This window comes from Amblyomma americanum, chromosome 11 (genome assembly GCF_052857255.1).
Source record: "Amblyomma americanum isolate KBUSLIRL-KWMA chromosome 11, ASM5285725v1, whole genome shotgun sequence".
NCBI lineage: Eukaryota > Metazoa > Arthropoda > Arachnida > Ixodida > Ixodidae > Amblyomma > Amblyomma americanum.
In genome coordinates, this window is record NC_135507.1 from 416266 (window position 1) to 434160 (window position 17895).

The following is a 17895-nucleotide window of genomic DNA, read 5'->3' on the forward strand; positions in this document are numbered from 1 at the left end:
GTAGCAGACGACGTGCGAAGCCCTGCCTACGGCTCTCACTGCTCCTGCACAAAAGTTCCTCTGGCGCCCGCGAGAGGCGCCCTGCGGAGCGCTGGCAGCACGGAGCGACATTCCAACTAAGAGTGGACGACCCTGTACACCTCGTTTCTCTCAGTAGTTATCACAGTTTCAATTGTGCAAATAAAGCACCTCACAGCTACCTCTTTTGGAGTCCTTTCACAGCAAAGAAAAAATTATGGTCGATTTAATTTATGTAGTTAGGCCAAATGCGAATCAGGTGCGATAGCAGTTCGGTTTTATTTTCAATTTCAGTGTTAAATCCAGTGTTCATAGATGGCAGCTGTTCGGATAGCAATAATAGATTAATATCCATGTATACGGAATTCGTATATTCCTACATCCCTGGAAGTCCTCCTACCACTCCGGGCACAGTGGTGCAGTTGTCAAGGGATGCGACACTGCCCTTCTTTGGCGCAGGTGCTGCCATCGAGGGGACTTAGACTGCTTGGGTTGGCTTTTGTGATCCAGCTAGTTGCTCTTCGCGAGCAGTCTCTGCCGCTTGACACGGTGGGCAGGCGAGCAGCCTGCCACAAAACTGGCTTCAGACAACAGACAAACACACAATGGCTAAATGCGGGGAATGGCCACTGTTAGTGCTACTCCACTAGAACAGAGCAGGAAAACCATCTTTTTTTTCAAGAAAGCAAGAAATATAACGATGAAAAACATATTTCTCTAACCTTACCCTGGGAGCTTGCGTATCTTACCTCATTTTGAAGTTGAAACTCATTTGCAAGTGGCTCACTGGCCACCTAAGTAACGTGACCTTGTGACGTCACCACAGCCAGCAAGGCATGTTTCGCCTAAGACTTAAAACACTATTTAAAAATACTTACTTCGCTTACTTTGATGGTAATTTGCTTTGTTATTGGGCAATCCCATCACTGTATAAAAAACTTCAAAGTAATCGGTTGGCTGAAGGAATATACTATCGCCGATACTGCTTCGGTGCATTGTTTCTTCCGAGGGATTGTCTCCAGGGGCAGGGACAGCATCGTTAACAAAGTAATGATTTAAGTATTATCAGCAAGTCCTTTTCCTTTAAGTTCCTGGCCGTCTACCACTAAAGTATTTGTAACGGCGCTAATTTTTACATGCTGCGTCGGAACGCTGCTAAGTTATATTTTCAAATATTTGTTTATGCTATGCCAAGCTTAGCATTTAAGGTATTACAAAACTTTTTGAACTCTCTAAGTGTTGCTTCTATTCATGCACATAAAGATTGATAAAGACTATTCTTATACTCATTTTTAGATGCTATTTTGTTATCCATGACTCTGCCACCGTCATAGACTATACTTAACAGTCTTGAATAGAAAATGTTTATTGCAGATAACAGCAAAAAGCTTGATAAATTCATCATACGCTTCATTCGCATAACCTATGGATTTTACTAAGACCAGTCTTGAAATATAATTGCTTTTTTGAACAGTTCTAAGCTGTTCCCAGTAGTATATATATATATATATATATATATATATATATATATATATATATATATATATATATATATATATATATATATATATATATATATATATATATATATATATATATATATGACAGTTTATATGGTTCATTGGTTTCTACAGAATTGCTGCGGTGTATCATTAAAGCCAGACAATGATCACTGGTGTCGGAGGCAACCATGCAAGCAGAGTAAATAATCATGGCAATATGCTATTGATCAGAAGGTCGAGTGTCAAAATGTAGAACATGTAATGTGAGTTAATGAAACAATCACATTTCAGAGACCAACAGAAAGTAGCTGCACTTTGAAATCATGCACAGAAATACTATCCTCTAAAATGTTAATGTTGAAATCACCGCCAATGATCACCTTGAGGTTAATTTGTGAAGCAAAGTTTAGAAAATTTCCATAAAACGGGAAGAAGCCCTTAACATTTTCATGTGGCAGGCGGTAAACAATGAAGGTTATTTCATATTATTTTGCAGCCTCAGGATTTCACAGTCATCAGTGATCATGCTGAATTCAGGAAAAATTTCACATTTCTTTCTATCTGCAACAAGGATAGCAATAACACCATCTTACATACTGCAACTATTCAGGAAACAATTGTCATACCCGTCAATTTCTAACATTTTGCTACATTACTATTGTATCAAACCTATAGGAAAAATGGCATAAAAGCAAAGAGATGTCATCCTCCTTACAGCCAACTGAACATGCACTGATCTCTAGGATTGATTCGCAAAAAGGCTGCTATAAATAGAGTTTAGATGGCAGTATCAGTTCGGGATAGTTCTTTTTACTTTTTCTGGTGGTAGGCAAGCTAATGCACTTGTAGCGATCCGCGCTGCCGGCAGTGGCGAAATGAGAGGACAAAGTGTCCCCAGCACGCGCTGGATATAACGCTTGGGATGTTGGTCAGGGCCATACGCTGCCGCCACTGCTCCACTGCTGTATCTTCACACACTGTTTGGTACTTCTGGATGCATCTGCGACATTCTCAGCTAGTATCTGTACAGCTGGCATGCCATCGGCCTGAGATCTTGCCTTTGCTCAACCCAGAGTGATTTCCACCCCTTTTCATATTTTTTCTTGACAATCATGGCTGAAAGCTTAAGCGTTGGGCGAAAATGTTCGTTTACATCGGTGGGCTGCGAAGTATCCAAGCCAATGATCGTGAGACGAGTCTTTTTTGCTTTCCTGAGCACGTTATCGTGCTGAGCTCATGAACGAAACTGGGCGATATCTCAGAGCTTCGCGTGGGCACAAAGAGGTCTGAAGATGAGGGCTCCATGGCCAAACCTGAAGTTCTGCCGTATGTGCACAATATGTCACAATCTGAAGAAAGTGGTTAACAGACAAAAGGTGCCGCTGGTTTCCTCAGACCTTTCTCAGTTGTTTTCTCAGTTGCTGAAACTTATACCCCCCAAATTTGTGGTGCTGAAGCCCCCAGCTGCAAGATAAAGCACCAGACAGCCTACGCCTGCTGCTTGGAAAGAGTGGTATACGAGATACCAGTCTTCTTAAATGTCATATCGGGCAAATGGGGCGATGCATCAACGACCGCCTTAGGTTGACTGATTCACTGACAACTTTGTTTACCCCAAAAGGAAAAGGGGCAGAGGGGGAGGGAGAGAAGTCCTAGCTGGAGATCTTGCCCTAAGCTGGGCTGCGTAGGGCAGCCTCCCACTGCTCCTCTGAATTAATATCGAGAGATTTTGGTGAGGGGTGACGAATACAGCCCCACATGATGTGGTCGAGGTTGGCTCCGGCCGGGCAGAAATTACAAGCTGAGGAGGGATAGACAGCTGGGTGGATGAGGTGGCGGAAGGTAGGAGTAGGAAAAGTTCGAGTCTGAAGCTGACGCCACAGAATCTCGCGATAACAAGAAGTTTTGCGGTGGGCAGGGGGTATATACAAGGCGACCGAGGCGGTAATGGTGACATACGTTATGAAAGGAAAGGAGGCGGTCCCGCGCAGTAAGCGGGGCCATGTGGCTGAAGGCGGACTCCATAGCCGGCGCCTGGACAGTAAAACCTCGGGCGCAGGCGTGAGCCACCTCGTTGCTGCAGCTAGGCCCACATGTGTGGGGGTCCAAAGAAGGGTGACAGACTGGGTTGGAGGGTGTTTCAAGAGGAGGGCCTGGGTTGGACGGGATATCTGACTCACGCCGAAATTGTGGATGGCTGATTTAGAATCACTGACAATGGTGGTAATTTCGGGAGTGGTCAGAGCAAGAGTGAGGGCAGCCGTTTTAAGGTGGCCGCTGGAATCAGTGGCAGAAAGGGCATAGGACAGGCTGGAGGGATATTCAGCCGCATTGATATGGAGCATGTTCTTGGCAGTGGAAAGCCGTTTTTGAAGGGCTTCTGCCCATTTTTGGCATCGTTGTGGACTGAGTAATCAAGGTAAAGTATATAGGTAGGGACTGAAGTATATACTGACCAATTGTGGTACGGGCAAGACGGGCATATTGCGAGGTGAGATGAGCCTCTACTATCTCAGGGAGGGGGTGAGGATGCCAGTTTGAAGACATTCGGTGGATGCATTAGAGAGAATACGAAGAGAATATTTATGGACATGACAGAGAAGAACGTCCACGGTGTTGATTTCTGCACGCGAGGGGTGAAGGAACAGTAGTGAGTATGCAAGTCTGCTGAGGACAAAGGCCTGGACCAGAAAAAGAAGTTCCAACTCACTGAGACCACCGTGCTTGTTGAACAAGTGCTCTATGAGGCTTAGGGTGTGATCGACAGTCATATGAAAAGTTAAGAGTATAAGTGTTCAATCGATTGGCCTGAATGAAAAGGCCAAGTACCCAAATTTGAACTTTAATTTATAGAAGGGTTAGTTATATAGGCAAAAGCAATAACTGCCAAAAAGCACAAAAACCCAAAAGCAAGAACCGAAAAACACAAAAACCCAAATCATAAAACCGCGACAGTCCGTAAAAGGGTAAATAACTAACCCTTCTAGAAATAAAAGTTCAGTTGTTAGACAGCACTCGTGTCGTTTGTTTCTTCCACTACGCCCTGTGTTTCACGCTGCTTAAAGATGACAGCCAGAATAAAGTGGAATGGCAAAAGGACAGAGCCTTGGGGAGTGCCGAAACTTCCCAGGGTGTAGGAAGGGGATTGCTCAGAACCGAAGACAAGGGTAGCGGTACGGGACCAGAGGAAGCTGCTGAAGTAGGAGTAGGATTTGAAGCCGCAGGAAGTGCAGTTAAGGCTAGCATAGATGGCAGCATGGGCCACGTTGTTAAATGCGCCATGTACGAGACCTAATACGGCTTGCGCGTATCCATGCTTCCATTGGGAACAAGGCTGCTGTGCTTAAGACTGAGCAAGACATCTTGGCATGAGAGAGACTGCCGGAAGCCAACCATTTGAGGGGGATATAAGAGATTGTCCTCCACATGTTTTGTAATGCGCGTGAGTATGATATGCTCAAACATCTTGCATCAAGGCACGAGGTGAGGGAAATAGGTCGAAAGTTGGAGATGGAGGAGCTTGAGGATGAATATGATCCTGGCGTCCTTCCACGGGTGTGGCAGGGTGCCAGTGTCGAAGCAGTAGTTGAAATGGTCAGTGAGAGCCTTGATAGAGGGGCTACCTAGAATTCGGAGGATTTTATTGGTAACAAGGTGGGTGCACATGTAGTTTTGAGATTCGCGAGGGCATGTGGTTGGGTGGGGGTAGGTGCTGGGTACGAAGGGTAGTGAAGAGATGATCGAGCTGATTCATGTACTGGTGAAGAAGTTTAGTGATGTTGTGGTTGTGAGGTGCATGAGAGGAGTTGGGGCAAAGAGGTGGCAAAGGAATTGCCACGGTGTGTCAAGTGCCGAGTTGACCGTGTATCCCTTCACACACTTCACTCCATTATTGAGTAGCCAGTTGAATTGTGTATTGTGTAAGCTGTTCATCGGGCTTGGCAAATTTAATTCGGAGTTTGCAGTTGTGGCATTGCTGTTTCCAATGCCGGAGGACGGACTGCTTGGCTTCCCACATGTGGAGAAGTTTAGGGTCGATAGTGGTGAAGGGAGTATCAAGGGGCACAGTAGTAGTATAAGCCTGAGCATCATCCTGGAGTTGCTCGACCCAGGTAGAGAGGTTGTCAATATGAGACGGGGCAGCGGAGTGACGGGTCTGTTGGAACTTCTCCCAATTGGTGAGACTAAGGGGTTTCGCAGCAACGGGTGTGTGTCGGAGGTGCAACGGTATACAGATGTAATGGTTGCTGCTGCCTAGATTGATGTGCGTGTTAAACCGGGTGGCATGTGAAATTCTGTGTGTCAGCGCGAGATCGGGGGATGCGTCTTGGGTGACGCTAGTATCTAGCCGGACTGGGATTTAGGGATCGTTGTGGAAGGTAAAGCGGTAGGCCCTGCCCTTTGGATTGGCATGAGGTAACCCCAGGCTGAGTGGGGGGCATTGAAGTCACCCGCCACCCAGAGAACCAGAAATATTTAGAGGATATACAGAAAAGGTCCCAATATCAAGCATCATTTTGAGAGACCCATAAAACATCCATGCGAGTATTTACAAGAGATCATCTGTTAGTGGACATCCATTTGACTTGCATTTTGTGATATGGCCAGAATGTTACTTCATGCACATCGCTGAGACTACTAAGAGTGGACCTTTTGTGAACGTTCACAATTAGACACGATTAAATTAGGCAGGCTTGCACGCTGTACAATCACAAGGAACTCGACTGCATGTGTCCCAGAAAGCTATTCAAACGGTTTATGCTGCCTCGTATGCACTAAGGAGCTCCATGAATGGGGCTCAGAAAGGCGCCTTCTTTAGAAGCACATTTGTTTCCGCCTAACGCATTTGCATAATGTTCGCGCAAAGGTAGCACAGCAGACTAGTATGGTATTTTTAATAAAGGCATTAGCAACATGATGTGCTTACTTGGACTTCTCGTTTCTGCCGTCACAAGTTCATAATTGACTGAAATAACTTCGCCTGACTGGCAAGTGCCACTGGCGCTAACCGGAAGGCCATGTGTGGGGAATATATAAGCCCGTTGAATGCCACTACCAAGTGTGCGTGTGTGCAGCTCGTCGATAAACTACATGATTTCATAATGATTGTATTGTCGGTATAGTGTTTTGAGTATGACTGCTTGTCTGGATTGCTGAGGTGGTGTTGCTACTAATTAAATCAATAAACTACAAACAATCACACCTGTCCGAGCAAACCGTTTCCCTTGCGATTAGCTTATTGCATTTCAATAATTTTCTTTTTGCTTTGCCTTTGCAGAATATGCAAAGAGGATCACAAATATTTTTCACGCATGCTTGTTTTTCCCAACTGCCATCATAATTTCTGTCCGAAAAACTTTTGGTGATATTCTGTAGATGTCCATTCTGAGGCAATAGGGACATCTTCCAGACATAGAATGGACAAAGTGTAGTCATTAAGAAACATCATCTGTACATTAAATATTTTGGGCGGTACATTCTGTCAGTCTTCTGGATCTAAAATGGTTGTCTGGGCACGAGCAAGGGGTGAGTACTAGGAGCAGAAAGGGCGCGTGTGAAAAGAGGAAGTGATGACAACGATGTTGGGGGCGACTATACACGTTTAGAATGAAAAAAAAAGGGAAGACAGGAGTTTAGGGGGGGTGGACGGGGGAGAATTTCAAGCAAGTCATGCTCTATGCCGATGCCGACAAATTTAGAGTAGGTATCAGTGAGGTGCTTGTGCACATGAAAAGCTGTATTAGTGTCCTCTGGGTCCTGGTATATATTATAGCCAGGCAGGCGGACAGGGCCATGGCAGCACGGCAAAAAGCTATAAACTGATCAAGATAAACATGCTAACTTGTTTGTCCATGTTGGCACGTGTAAGTTCGAGCCTTGACTGGGGAAAGACGAAGAGTCTAGGCAGAAGTGAGAGTAGGCAGGCGAGGATTGCGTTAGAAGTCTTTCACATAAAGGAAGAAAGCAGCCCTGTGTGTAAACGATGCTTCGACCAACTTATATGTGGCAGTGACTTTCTATGCAGACACGAGAACGTTTTGTGATAAGTGTCAGCAACAATAAGGCACCGAATGTGTGAAAGTGGGTGTAGCTCGATGCTATAAATTTATGTGCTTCACTTTTAGAATAAACAGTCTGAACACTTGTCTTTTGTCTCGTCTTTTTGTGCGTGTACTTGTAGTACCATGCCTTTTTAACATATGCAAAACCAACTAGCCTGGCAACATACGTTACTGAAGACACTATCTTTTCCTTGCCTTTGTAACAGCCCAGAAGAGATAAGGAAGATGTGAAAAAGGCCAGCTGCCAAACAGTTTCTCTACAGTTCGTGGAAGACGGCTTTGTCAATTACTACCTGACCCTGATTACTGAACATTCACAACGATTTCTAATCAAACAAAGCAAAGAAGGGCACTGATTTGGCCCTTTTGGTTCATCCCATAAGGGGAAATATGCAGCCCGAAAAGACACGGACGACAGAAAAAATACAAACGTCAGTGCTCATGTTCGCAATTCTTCTGTCCACCATGTCGGAGCAAGTCCTAGTTTTTTGCGCGCTTCAAATGCCTAGAATAAATTTAGTAACTACGCAAGTCCCAGGCTAATGTCAATAAACCCTGATGCATGAGAGAAATATTAGTCTCAAGATGTCTCTAATGAGTGAAATTTAAACTTCATCATCATCATCATCATCATCATCATCATCATCATCATCAGCCTTACTACACCCACTGCAGGGCAAAGGCCTCTCCCATGTCTCTCCAATTAACCCTATCCTTTGCCAGCTGCATCCACCCTTTGCCTGCAAACTTCTTAATCTCATCCGCCCACCTAACCTTCTGCCGCCCCCTGCTACGCTTACTTTCTCTTGGAACCCACTCCGTTACCCTTAAGGACCAGCGGTTATCTTGCCTTCACATTACATGCCCTGCCCAAGCCCATTTCTTTCTCTTGATTTCGACTAGGATGTCATTAACCCGTGTTTGTTCCCTCACCCACTCTGCCCGCTTCCGATCTCTTAACGTTACACCTATCATTTTTCTTTCCATGGCTCGCTGCGTTGTCCTTAACCTAAGCTGAACTCTTTTCGTTAGCCTCCACGTTTCTGCCCCGTAGGTGAGTACCGGTAAGATTATGCTGTTGTACACTTTCCTCTTGAGGGAAATTGGTAAACTGCCACTCATGATCTGCGAGAATTTGCCATATGCGCTCCAGCCCATTCTTATCCTTCTAGTTATCTCCCTCTCATGATCTGGATCAGCTGTCACTACCTGCCCTAAGTAGACGTATTCCGGCACAATTTCTAGGCTCTCGCTGCCAATTGTGAACTGTTGTTCCCTTGCTAGGCTGTTGAACATTACCTTGGTTTTCTGCATGTTAATTTTTAGACCCATCGATCTGCTCTGCCTGTCTAACTCGTTGATCATGATTTGCAGTTCACCTCCTGAGTGACTCAGCAAGGCAATGTCATCAGCAAATCGCAGATTATTTAGGTATTCTCCATTTATTCTTATTCCCAATTGTTCCCAATTCAGGCTTCGTAATACCTCCTGCAAACATGCGGTGAACAGCATTGGCGAGATCGTGTCTCCTTGCCTGACGCCCTTCCTTATTGGAATTTTATTGCTGACTTTATGGAGGACTATAGTAGCTGTGCAGTTGCTATATATATCTTCCAGTATTTTGACATAAGGCTCTTCTACCCCCTGATTACACAATGCATACGCAATGATTACGCAATGATTACGCAATTCAAACTTAAGTGCAGATATTGTTTTCAAATTGAAAGCCATGACATTTTACAGTAAGAGTAAATATCTGCATATTTTTCTTTATTACGAGAAGCTTCTCATGAAACAGATCAAAAGGTCACTGATAAGAGAAAGTTGATCACATTGTGAACATTTCTGGTCATTCAACAACCAGTAGCTAAACAAAAAAAATTTTTCAGAATTCTTAGAGCCATCCTCTTGAGCGCCACCTACCTGCGAGTCCGGCACTTCATCGCCCTCCTTCACCTTCCTCCGCTGGCGATATCGGCGGTACACGGTGCGCATCTTCACAGTTGCCTGGTCCAAGCTATCAGCTTCCTGCAAGAGGAACCACATTTTGAAACACGGATCACCTTTTGCAAATCACCGCAAAGCATTATGCTGATGTTGCAAGCTGCGAGCTTTATCACTTTGCAGCCACATGCAGCTACTTCTACACTGGCGATGTCACAGCCGAATTTGGCGCTCTACCTGGAAGCCAGATTTAGCAGGGCGTGATTCTGTTCTTCGACGACAGCCGAGCACACTTGCTGCTATCCGCCATAGAGTTCTTCACTCGTTCTGGTCAAAATTCAGTCTAACAAAGTGTTTCTTTTATAAGGCTTTTGTCTTCTATCCAACTGCCGGGCTGCTGTCACCACTACGTGATAATATTCTTCCTAATATTCTTATAATATTCTTTCCACCAACACGGCAGTTCAGTATACCGTGCTGCTATGCAGGATATATAAAGTTAAACACTTCCTTGTGCTATTGTTGAAACGCGCAATTATCTCTTCGTCTACATGACCCGCAGAGATCCAACCATTCAATTCAAAGCTTTTATTGCTGCCGTCTTTTGCTATCACTCAAGCGGTGCTGCCATCCGATAAGGAAAAAAAACCTCAAATCCTTAATCTTAATTCCTAATAAACCGAATAAGGCTAAATAAGGAAGATACGGATAGAACTCAGAAAACACCACCACTGTTGGACTGTTCTCGACAGCCTCCCTGCCCTCCTCTCTGTCTACTGGAGCCTCATAGCAAAAGTCGAGCTAGATCCTGTTCAAAAGATGCTAGGTGAAGAGGAAGCATTCATTATGACAAACTACAATCAGAGCAGCGCTGCCCTGTAGCCTTAGACCAATCCAGCATACAACCACCACTTCAAAGCAAGACACAGAATTCTCGCTCTTTATATTATTTTACTGCATGCTATATAACAAAAATCTTCGCTTTTAATGTTCAAACAAAATTATGTAAATACTTCATACATCCTGGAACGTCCATAAAGACTGATTAATAAAACAGTCGAAGTCAATACAATGTACAAGCTAGAGTTCTGATGTTTTTCAATAACTTGTATAATACTCAATCCAAATCGCGTAAACCTGTAATTTACAGATACCTCATAACTATTGTATAATTAGACAAAGCCTCCTGTCAATATTTGTCAGCACTTTTTTTATATTCTTTTACATTCAATTTCACCTTTCAGGAAATGCCCCTGCATGTCCCTTCATTGGTAGCTCGTGTTCTATACTCCGTTTCATACATCAGGTGCAACGCTGTCAAAGTTAGCGCTCTTCTTTGCACTGCCTGTTCCATATCTTCCATTGCATTGCACCTGATGCATGAAATAAGTATAGTAGATCCCCTTTTATTTTTGCTATGCAAAATTTAAAAATACTTAAAACTGCTATGATACATTTTGAAACTTCATTGTACCTCATTACTAATTTTAAACTACTGCACAAATCCTTTTGTGTTATAGGCGGTGCGAGCAGGGCAATTTTCATTTTTATTGTTTCTTGGTTTTCCCACCATCTAACGAATGTACGCTGTATGAAGTGTTCCCTTTTTTTTACCAATTCCGCCTGTACTTGAAAGTCTCCGGAAGCGCACTCACCGACTGCGCGATGCGAAGCGAAGGTGAGCTTTCTCTAGAAGGCAGCGCTACTGCACTGGCCCCGGTGACCGGGTAGGGTATAGGGCAGCCGGAGCAGACGGATTTCTGGGCCGGGTCCAGCTGCGTGTGGGCGTCGGTGGCAGCGCGGAAGCGCGACTCGATGCCTCCAAGCAGGCACATCTGGTTACCTGCGGACACACAACAGACCTACGTGTACACTAATATGTAGTATGGAATATGAGTGTCATTAGGCGGAATTGCAGGCGTGTGTCTCTGCATAGCCGCGGAGTGAAGCATCCGGCGCCTGCAATGGGCAGAGCGCGAGAACCGCCCCTCGATGAGAAGAGAGGGAAACCTGCTTCAGCAGAGGCAGAGAGATGGGCACAGCGATGCCCTCAATCGAATACTCCCTGGTAGCGGTTCAACACGCTGTCGCGTTCCACTCTTAAAGGCAAAACTTAAGCGTCCTCCAATTTTTTTTTGTTCGGAAGCACAATCAATTAGGCTACAGTGTGAGGTATTACAATGCGCAGTACATTTAGAACTTCCTGGTGGAATAATTTTTCTTTAAAAAAATAACCCACCACGGTGACTAAGTGGTCACAGCGCTCGGCTTCTGCGCCGTGTGTACCTGGGTTCGAACCCGACCGTGGCAGCCGCGCTTCGATCGAGGTGAAACGCAAAAAAAATTACACGATTCGCAAATGCGAAATGAAATGAAATTAAGAGCTAACCTAAGTTGGTTTCATCTATGCTTTCGACTGTGCTTTAATTATTATTAATGATGCTTATTAACGTGCACCTTCGTTACATCCAAGGCTCACATTCGTTATATCTGAATTTCACTCGCAGGTCCCAAATTCGGATAACATCATGAAACGACAGTTTGTTTGGTACCACCTGCATTCCTCTGCGACCACTGGTTCGCCTGCCCCGGCCCTATGAAGGTCGCCCCCATTACGGTTTCGAAGACGAAAGGTCGTCGGTACGAACCCTCACACATACCAGGCTTCAGCTTGACTAACAACATTGTGCACCGAATTGTGCAGATTCGTCTGTCGCCACTCCGGATCCTCTGCTCCAAACGGGTGGGCCACAATTTTGTCACCAATGGCGACCCCAATTGGCACCAGTCTCGGCACCTGCTCAGACGGTATATATATATATATATATATATATATATATATATATATATATATATATATATATATATGTCGGAATACTAGAGCAACCACGGCTAATCTGTCCTCCGTGCGGGCCCGACGACTGCGTGCGTGCGATCACGAGACGGAGCAAAATTTTGTACGATGCTGCAGCAATTTGATCACATGACCAGCGCCATCTTGAAATCTCGGACGGACAAGAAACGTTTGAATGCGAGTAAAATGCGCCCGTGTGCTTGCGACATCAGCGCACGTTAAAGATCTCCAGTAGGTCGAAATTATTCTGGAGTTCTCCACTGCGGCAACTTGTTTTACTCCCTCCTCTATCCTTTCCTTATGGCGCGGTTCGGGTGTCCACCAAGATACGCGAGACAGTTACTCCGCCATTTCCTTTCATCAAAAACCAATTATTATTATTTTTTCGGGCTAAGGAGGGAGTTGAGCCAGCCTCACCCACGACGGCGCCGCAGAAGGCATGCCTGGCCGGCTGTAGCCGCCAGAACCTCTTCCAGGAGCGCCGCTCGGGCTTCCACAAGCGCAGCTCGCCCAAGGAGCGGCCGTCCTCGTCCATGCCGCCCCAGAGCCACAGCCGCTCCTCGCCGGAGGACTCCGCAGTGGTCAGCACCAGGCAGTAGGCGAGGGGCGCCCACAGGCTTGCCGCCTGGAACCACCTGCGCCAATGTATAGCAGGGAGGGGACATGAAAATGAAAAGAAAAGGAAGCGACGACGCAGTAACTGTCCGCCACCGTTTCATTCAGGAGTGGCGCAGGATGAATGTATGCACCTAACCATGCGGCAAGACTCGTGGGAACGCATACCGGCCATCCAGCTGGTCGAATTCGTAGACGGCGTCTGTGACTCTGCAGCGGTTGGCGGCAGATCTCGTAATACCGCCGAGAATCCAGATGCGGGAGTCGAAGTACGCGGCAGCCGACGCCATCAGAGGTCGAGGAAGGCTGGGAAGGAGTTCCCAACGGCCGGTCGTGACGTCGAAGCACTCAACAGTATCCGTAATCCTGCGGAGTGTCGTGGCCGTGGAGTCCGGTCAATTGTTTAAAACAACAGGTTTATTTTTTGACATAATTTGATATTTATATTCATATTAAACAACTTCACCACTTAGCATTTTTTAGGTGTACAACATTAAAACGAAATTCAAAAATGCGCCTCACTGCGCTTTACAACGACAGCTTCGAATTCGGCCATTTTCGTATTGAGATAGAACTGGCGCTGGTTAAAAATAACAAAACGAGTTATTCAACACTGAGGACAACACGCGTCTTTCGCGCTGTATACCCGCAGTTTTTAACAATATCGTGGACAGTCTGGACAAAGGCGGCTAGAGCGAGAGGTACACAGTCCCATGAGTTGTTTTTTTAAAAGCCTGCTTTCACCTCGCGATTCTTGGCGCCGCTCTGCTCTCGCATATGCGAGCACTTAACCCTCATCAATATGTAGCCACCGAACACTCAGAGCAGAGAAAACTTTTCGTTCTCTCGAGTAGTAGCTCCTGCATAATTTCGATTAAAGACCGAAATACGCGAAGCCATGGCGACGACAAAAGTGTCCTCCATCTCGCAGTCTCGACTAACCGCTCAGCGCTGATCAATGCCCGATCGATTGAAAACGTGGTGTTTTTCTCTTTGTCCATTCCTGTGCTCTCTTCTTCTGAAGAGCGTTCCTCGCCTTCCTCGGGCCACGCCTTGAAGCAGCTGCTCACGCGTATTTACGGTGCGCTGCAAGTGTCAAGAAATGAGTCGGAAGAGCCGCGCACGTTACAGACGAGCACCTCGACAATTCTCGTGTGGTTTTCGACGTTTCGGAGCTGCTACGCCGACCGCCTGCGTGTACAGCACACGGCCGTTTTCGGGATCAGATGCAGAGAACCTGCGATCAGCAGCAACCTTAATCCTTAATTCAAATTTCTACCCTTGGCACTGTCTACCATCTCTGTTCGGCGGGGAAAAAACAAACAAACAGAAGCCGGAGGATGGATCACGAAAAGATCACGTTGGCAATATGCACCCCTATTTAAACCATGGGATGAAGTCAGTAGTGCGCCGTTTTCAAACCTGTCTCATCTGAATACAGCTCAGAGGCATTTATTGCAAGACAGTCTGCCAGCACAGCGAAAAAAAAAAAATGGAGGACGTCTAAGCTTCGCCTTTAAGAGTGGAACGCGACAGTATTTCAGCGGTGCCTGGGAGTTCACGGAATATCATCGCACTGACATCGCACAGCACACGGGCGCCTTTGCGTTTCGCCTCCATCGAAACGCGGCCACGGCGGCCAGGTTCAAACCCGGGTACTCCGGCTCAGTAGACCGCAGCGGCTCAAGTTAGCTGGGTCACCCGGTATGACGGATCGAAAGTATAGGCATCAACTGAGGCGTTACGCGCCCACTCATGCTATGTGATATCGTGCGGTCACGTGGTTACTGTTTCGGTCAATTTCACCTTCACTGCAGACAGACGCGTCCTTGACAAACGGAATTAGCAAGACCTAACGCTCTTAAAAACGCTCTTAACTTGCAGTGCCAATTCATTGGCACTACAAGTTAAACATTCCCCTATGCACCTTGGTTTCGGTGACTGTTGGCTTCTGTAATATGTTTGTCAAACGAGCCCCTCATTTCATTTGCATTGTATGCTGATAGCTTAACGAGGGTCTCGGTTCTGGCAGTCTTGATGCCATAGAGGGTTCTCGCAGTTTCAGCCCCCACCGTTAGATGACGTTCTACGTCGCATTCGCGGTATTACAGGACGTGCTACGTCCACCACTTTGGACGAGGGTGGCGCTGGCGAACAGCCTCAAGGTTTGCTTACACGCAAAGCATAAATACCCACGAAAGCAGCAGACTGGACAGCCGTCGCCGTAGCTCAGTTGGTAGAGCACCGGACGCGATATTCGGAGGTCGTGGGTTCGGATCCCACTGGCGGTACGGTTATTTCTGCTGCTTTATAAGTAATTTTCTTTTAACCAATTGATTGGCACTATATGTAAGTAAAAAAAAACATTCCCCTGTGCACCTTGGTTTCAGTGACTGTTGGCTTCCTGAAAGGGGCCCAGAAAGGGGCTCTCAATACATGTGCGATATGTCTGGAATGTTAAAAGACGACGGTTCATAATTATCCCAGAGCAGGATTATTTCCACGCGTTTTGTGGAAGCTGAGTTATATGCACACAAAATTTGAACTTCCGCGTCTTCGCGCCTTTCCCTCTTCTCGCACGCCAAAACGGCGGCGGCCCCACTCACTCGGCCCCTCCCCTACCTCCGCCGGCTGCGGCGCGTGCGGAGTGGCCGCGGCAGCCGCGTGACGCCTGAAAGAGGTGTATGGTTTATGGGGGTTTAACGTCCCAAAGCGACTCAGGCTACGAGAGACGCCGTAGTTAAGGGCTCCAGAAATTTCGACCAAATGGGGTTTTTTAACGAGCACTCACATCGCACAGTACACGGCGGGCCTCTAGAATTTCGCCTCCATTACCTGAAATTCGACCTCCAGGGACAGGGTCGAACCCGCGTCTTTCGGGCCAGCAGCCGAGCGCCGTAACCACTCAGCCACCGCGGCGGCTGGCACAATGTTTGGTTTGAACGCAAAACAATGCTTTCGGTCGGGCGTTTTCTGCTGACGACGCCGACGACACAAAAATTTCCTTGCATCCGTCCGACTGCGCCCACTGCAGGGCAAAGGCCTCTCCCATGTCTCTCCAATTAACACACACGAACGCGCGCGCGCCGTCGGCTTTCTCGTAATGGTGCTTCTAAGGCTTTCGCCTTAAACGAGCGAAAACTTGGCTCCCTGACGTCGCCAATCCACAAGACAGGCTTAAATAATTAGCGTCCAAACTGCCGTTCAAAGTACCTTCCAGTGTTGTCCTTGCCTCCAGCGACGTAAATGCACTTTCCCACGGCCACACACGCGTGACACGCCCTGGCCTGGTTCATGGAAGAGCACTTCTTCCAAGACATCCTGGGGACGTCCAGAGAGAAGCATGCTGCCGACGGGGCGGGTCCTTCGTACTCCAGGCCGTCCAGGTTGAAGCCGCCTCAAAGACGGAAGGAAACAGTGCAAAAGATTTGCTCGCGAAGAGTTTGAAACGTTGCCGAGGCTTTTCCCCGACTCTTCCTAGTGTTCCTGTATATGCTCCCGCAGGGAGCAGAGTTGCGCGAAGGTCCGCCATCATGTTCCAATCTGTGCGGGAAAGCCACAGCTCGTGCGTGCAGGGGCTGCGTTCATGGGCTCGCTGTCTAAAGCGCTTGGGCTTGCTTTTTTTATTTGCGTACAAATTGCACACGATCGCAATTTTTTAAACGTAAAGCCAAAAACTAACCTGATTTGACGAGGGTGTGCATACAGCATGAAAAAAAAATCGCCACAAAGATTCACAGCAAACTGTACTCATGACAAATTGGGACCGCAGCGGTGGCCGAGTGGTTGAGCATCCACTTCGCATGCGGGAGGTGCGGGGCTCGATCCCCAGTGCCGCCGGCTACTCAACGGTGATGCTATGGGTACAAGCTTTCCCCTGGCCTGGTGCTCGGCTAGTAGAAGGTGAAATGCCTGGAAAATGGGTCTTTGACTTTGACCCCACCTTGAGGAATCGAAAAATACCTTGTGCCATGGCGCTCTTTGGCCATAGACGCCCTAGCGCCATAAAAATCCATAATTATCATCATCATGATAATCATGACAAATAGACGAAAAATACTAGAAACGGACTGAGTTTTTTTTTCTTTTCTGGAACAAGTAATTTCAGATGCACAAGCAGTCCCGTTCCGGATGAGATAGCGTCTGTCCCGTCCTGTCTTCCTCTATGCGCGTCTTAAGAAAAAAGAGTATTGCGATGAATTACTTTTTCACAACTAGCACCGCCGCATGCTCTGTGCGAATTATGCACGGAAAAAATATGGTGAAAACGCATCTCCCTAGAACCACATTAAAATGATTCTGCAGCTTGTTACAGGCAAGCAGACTAAAGCAACACCAATGCGTTGAACAGGCGAGTCTGGCCTAACAAAAAAATTTCAAACTCAACTGCTTGCCTAAGAAGTTATACAAAATGTACCCCGTTGCTAAATGCAGTCAAATGACGAATATTTAAAAAACCTTGAAAGTACTCTCTCTCGTTGATATCATTAGATTACATAATTTTTTATTAAGCGCTATTTTTTCATCTGTGTTATATTTCGTCGCGCTTAACACGGCCTATTCTCAAAAGCCACTTTAATCGCCGACGCACTTCAGCCACCGAACTTCCAAATGGCAGTTCGTAAAACACTTTGCCGTTTCCAGCGCGGTTGCTGCAGCAGAACCCCAAACCTGACGCCACAGGTGCACACGGGAAATGTGTGAAATGTAGCCGACAAAGTGGGCGCACGTGAGGCGTCGAGCTGACAAGGGGTCATTCAGCACAGAGCCTGTGAAGACAGCTTCCCCGCGGAAAGTTGAACACCTGACGTCACGAAAATCATGTGACCGCCTCTCGGCGAATGGCGTTCGGAGCAGCGAAGGAAAACAGACGCGCAACTCTGCTCCCTGCGGAAGCATA

The 17895-nt window shown here is 46.7% G+C and overlaps 1 protein-coding gene across 1 annotated transcript in view; it reads right to left on the reverse strand.

Moving 5' to 3' along the window:
• The window catches only part of LOC144111091 (beta-scruin-like), a 108082-nt gene that overhangs the window by 69421 nt on the left and 20766 nt on the right, over window positions 1–17895 (reverse strand). The window contains exons 5-9 of the mRNA XM_077644230.1: window positions 16209–16392; window positions 13164–13361; window positions 12798–13015; window positions 11182–11369; window positions 9506–9610 (exon numbers count right to left, since the gene is read on the reverse strand). Of these exons, the coding sequence (XP_077500356.1) occupies window positions 9506–9610; window positions 11182–11369; window positions 12798–13015; window positions 13164–13361; window positions 16209–16392 (893 nt within the window). The remainder of the gene's footprint in view (window positions 1–9505; window positions 9611–11181; window positions 11370–12797; window positions 13016–13163; window positions 13362–16208; window positions 16393–17895) is intronic.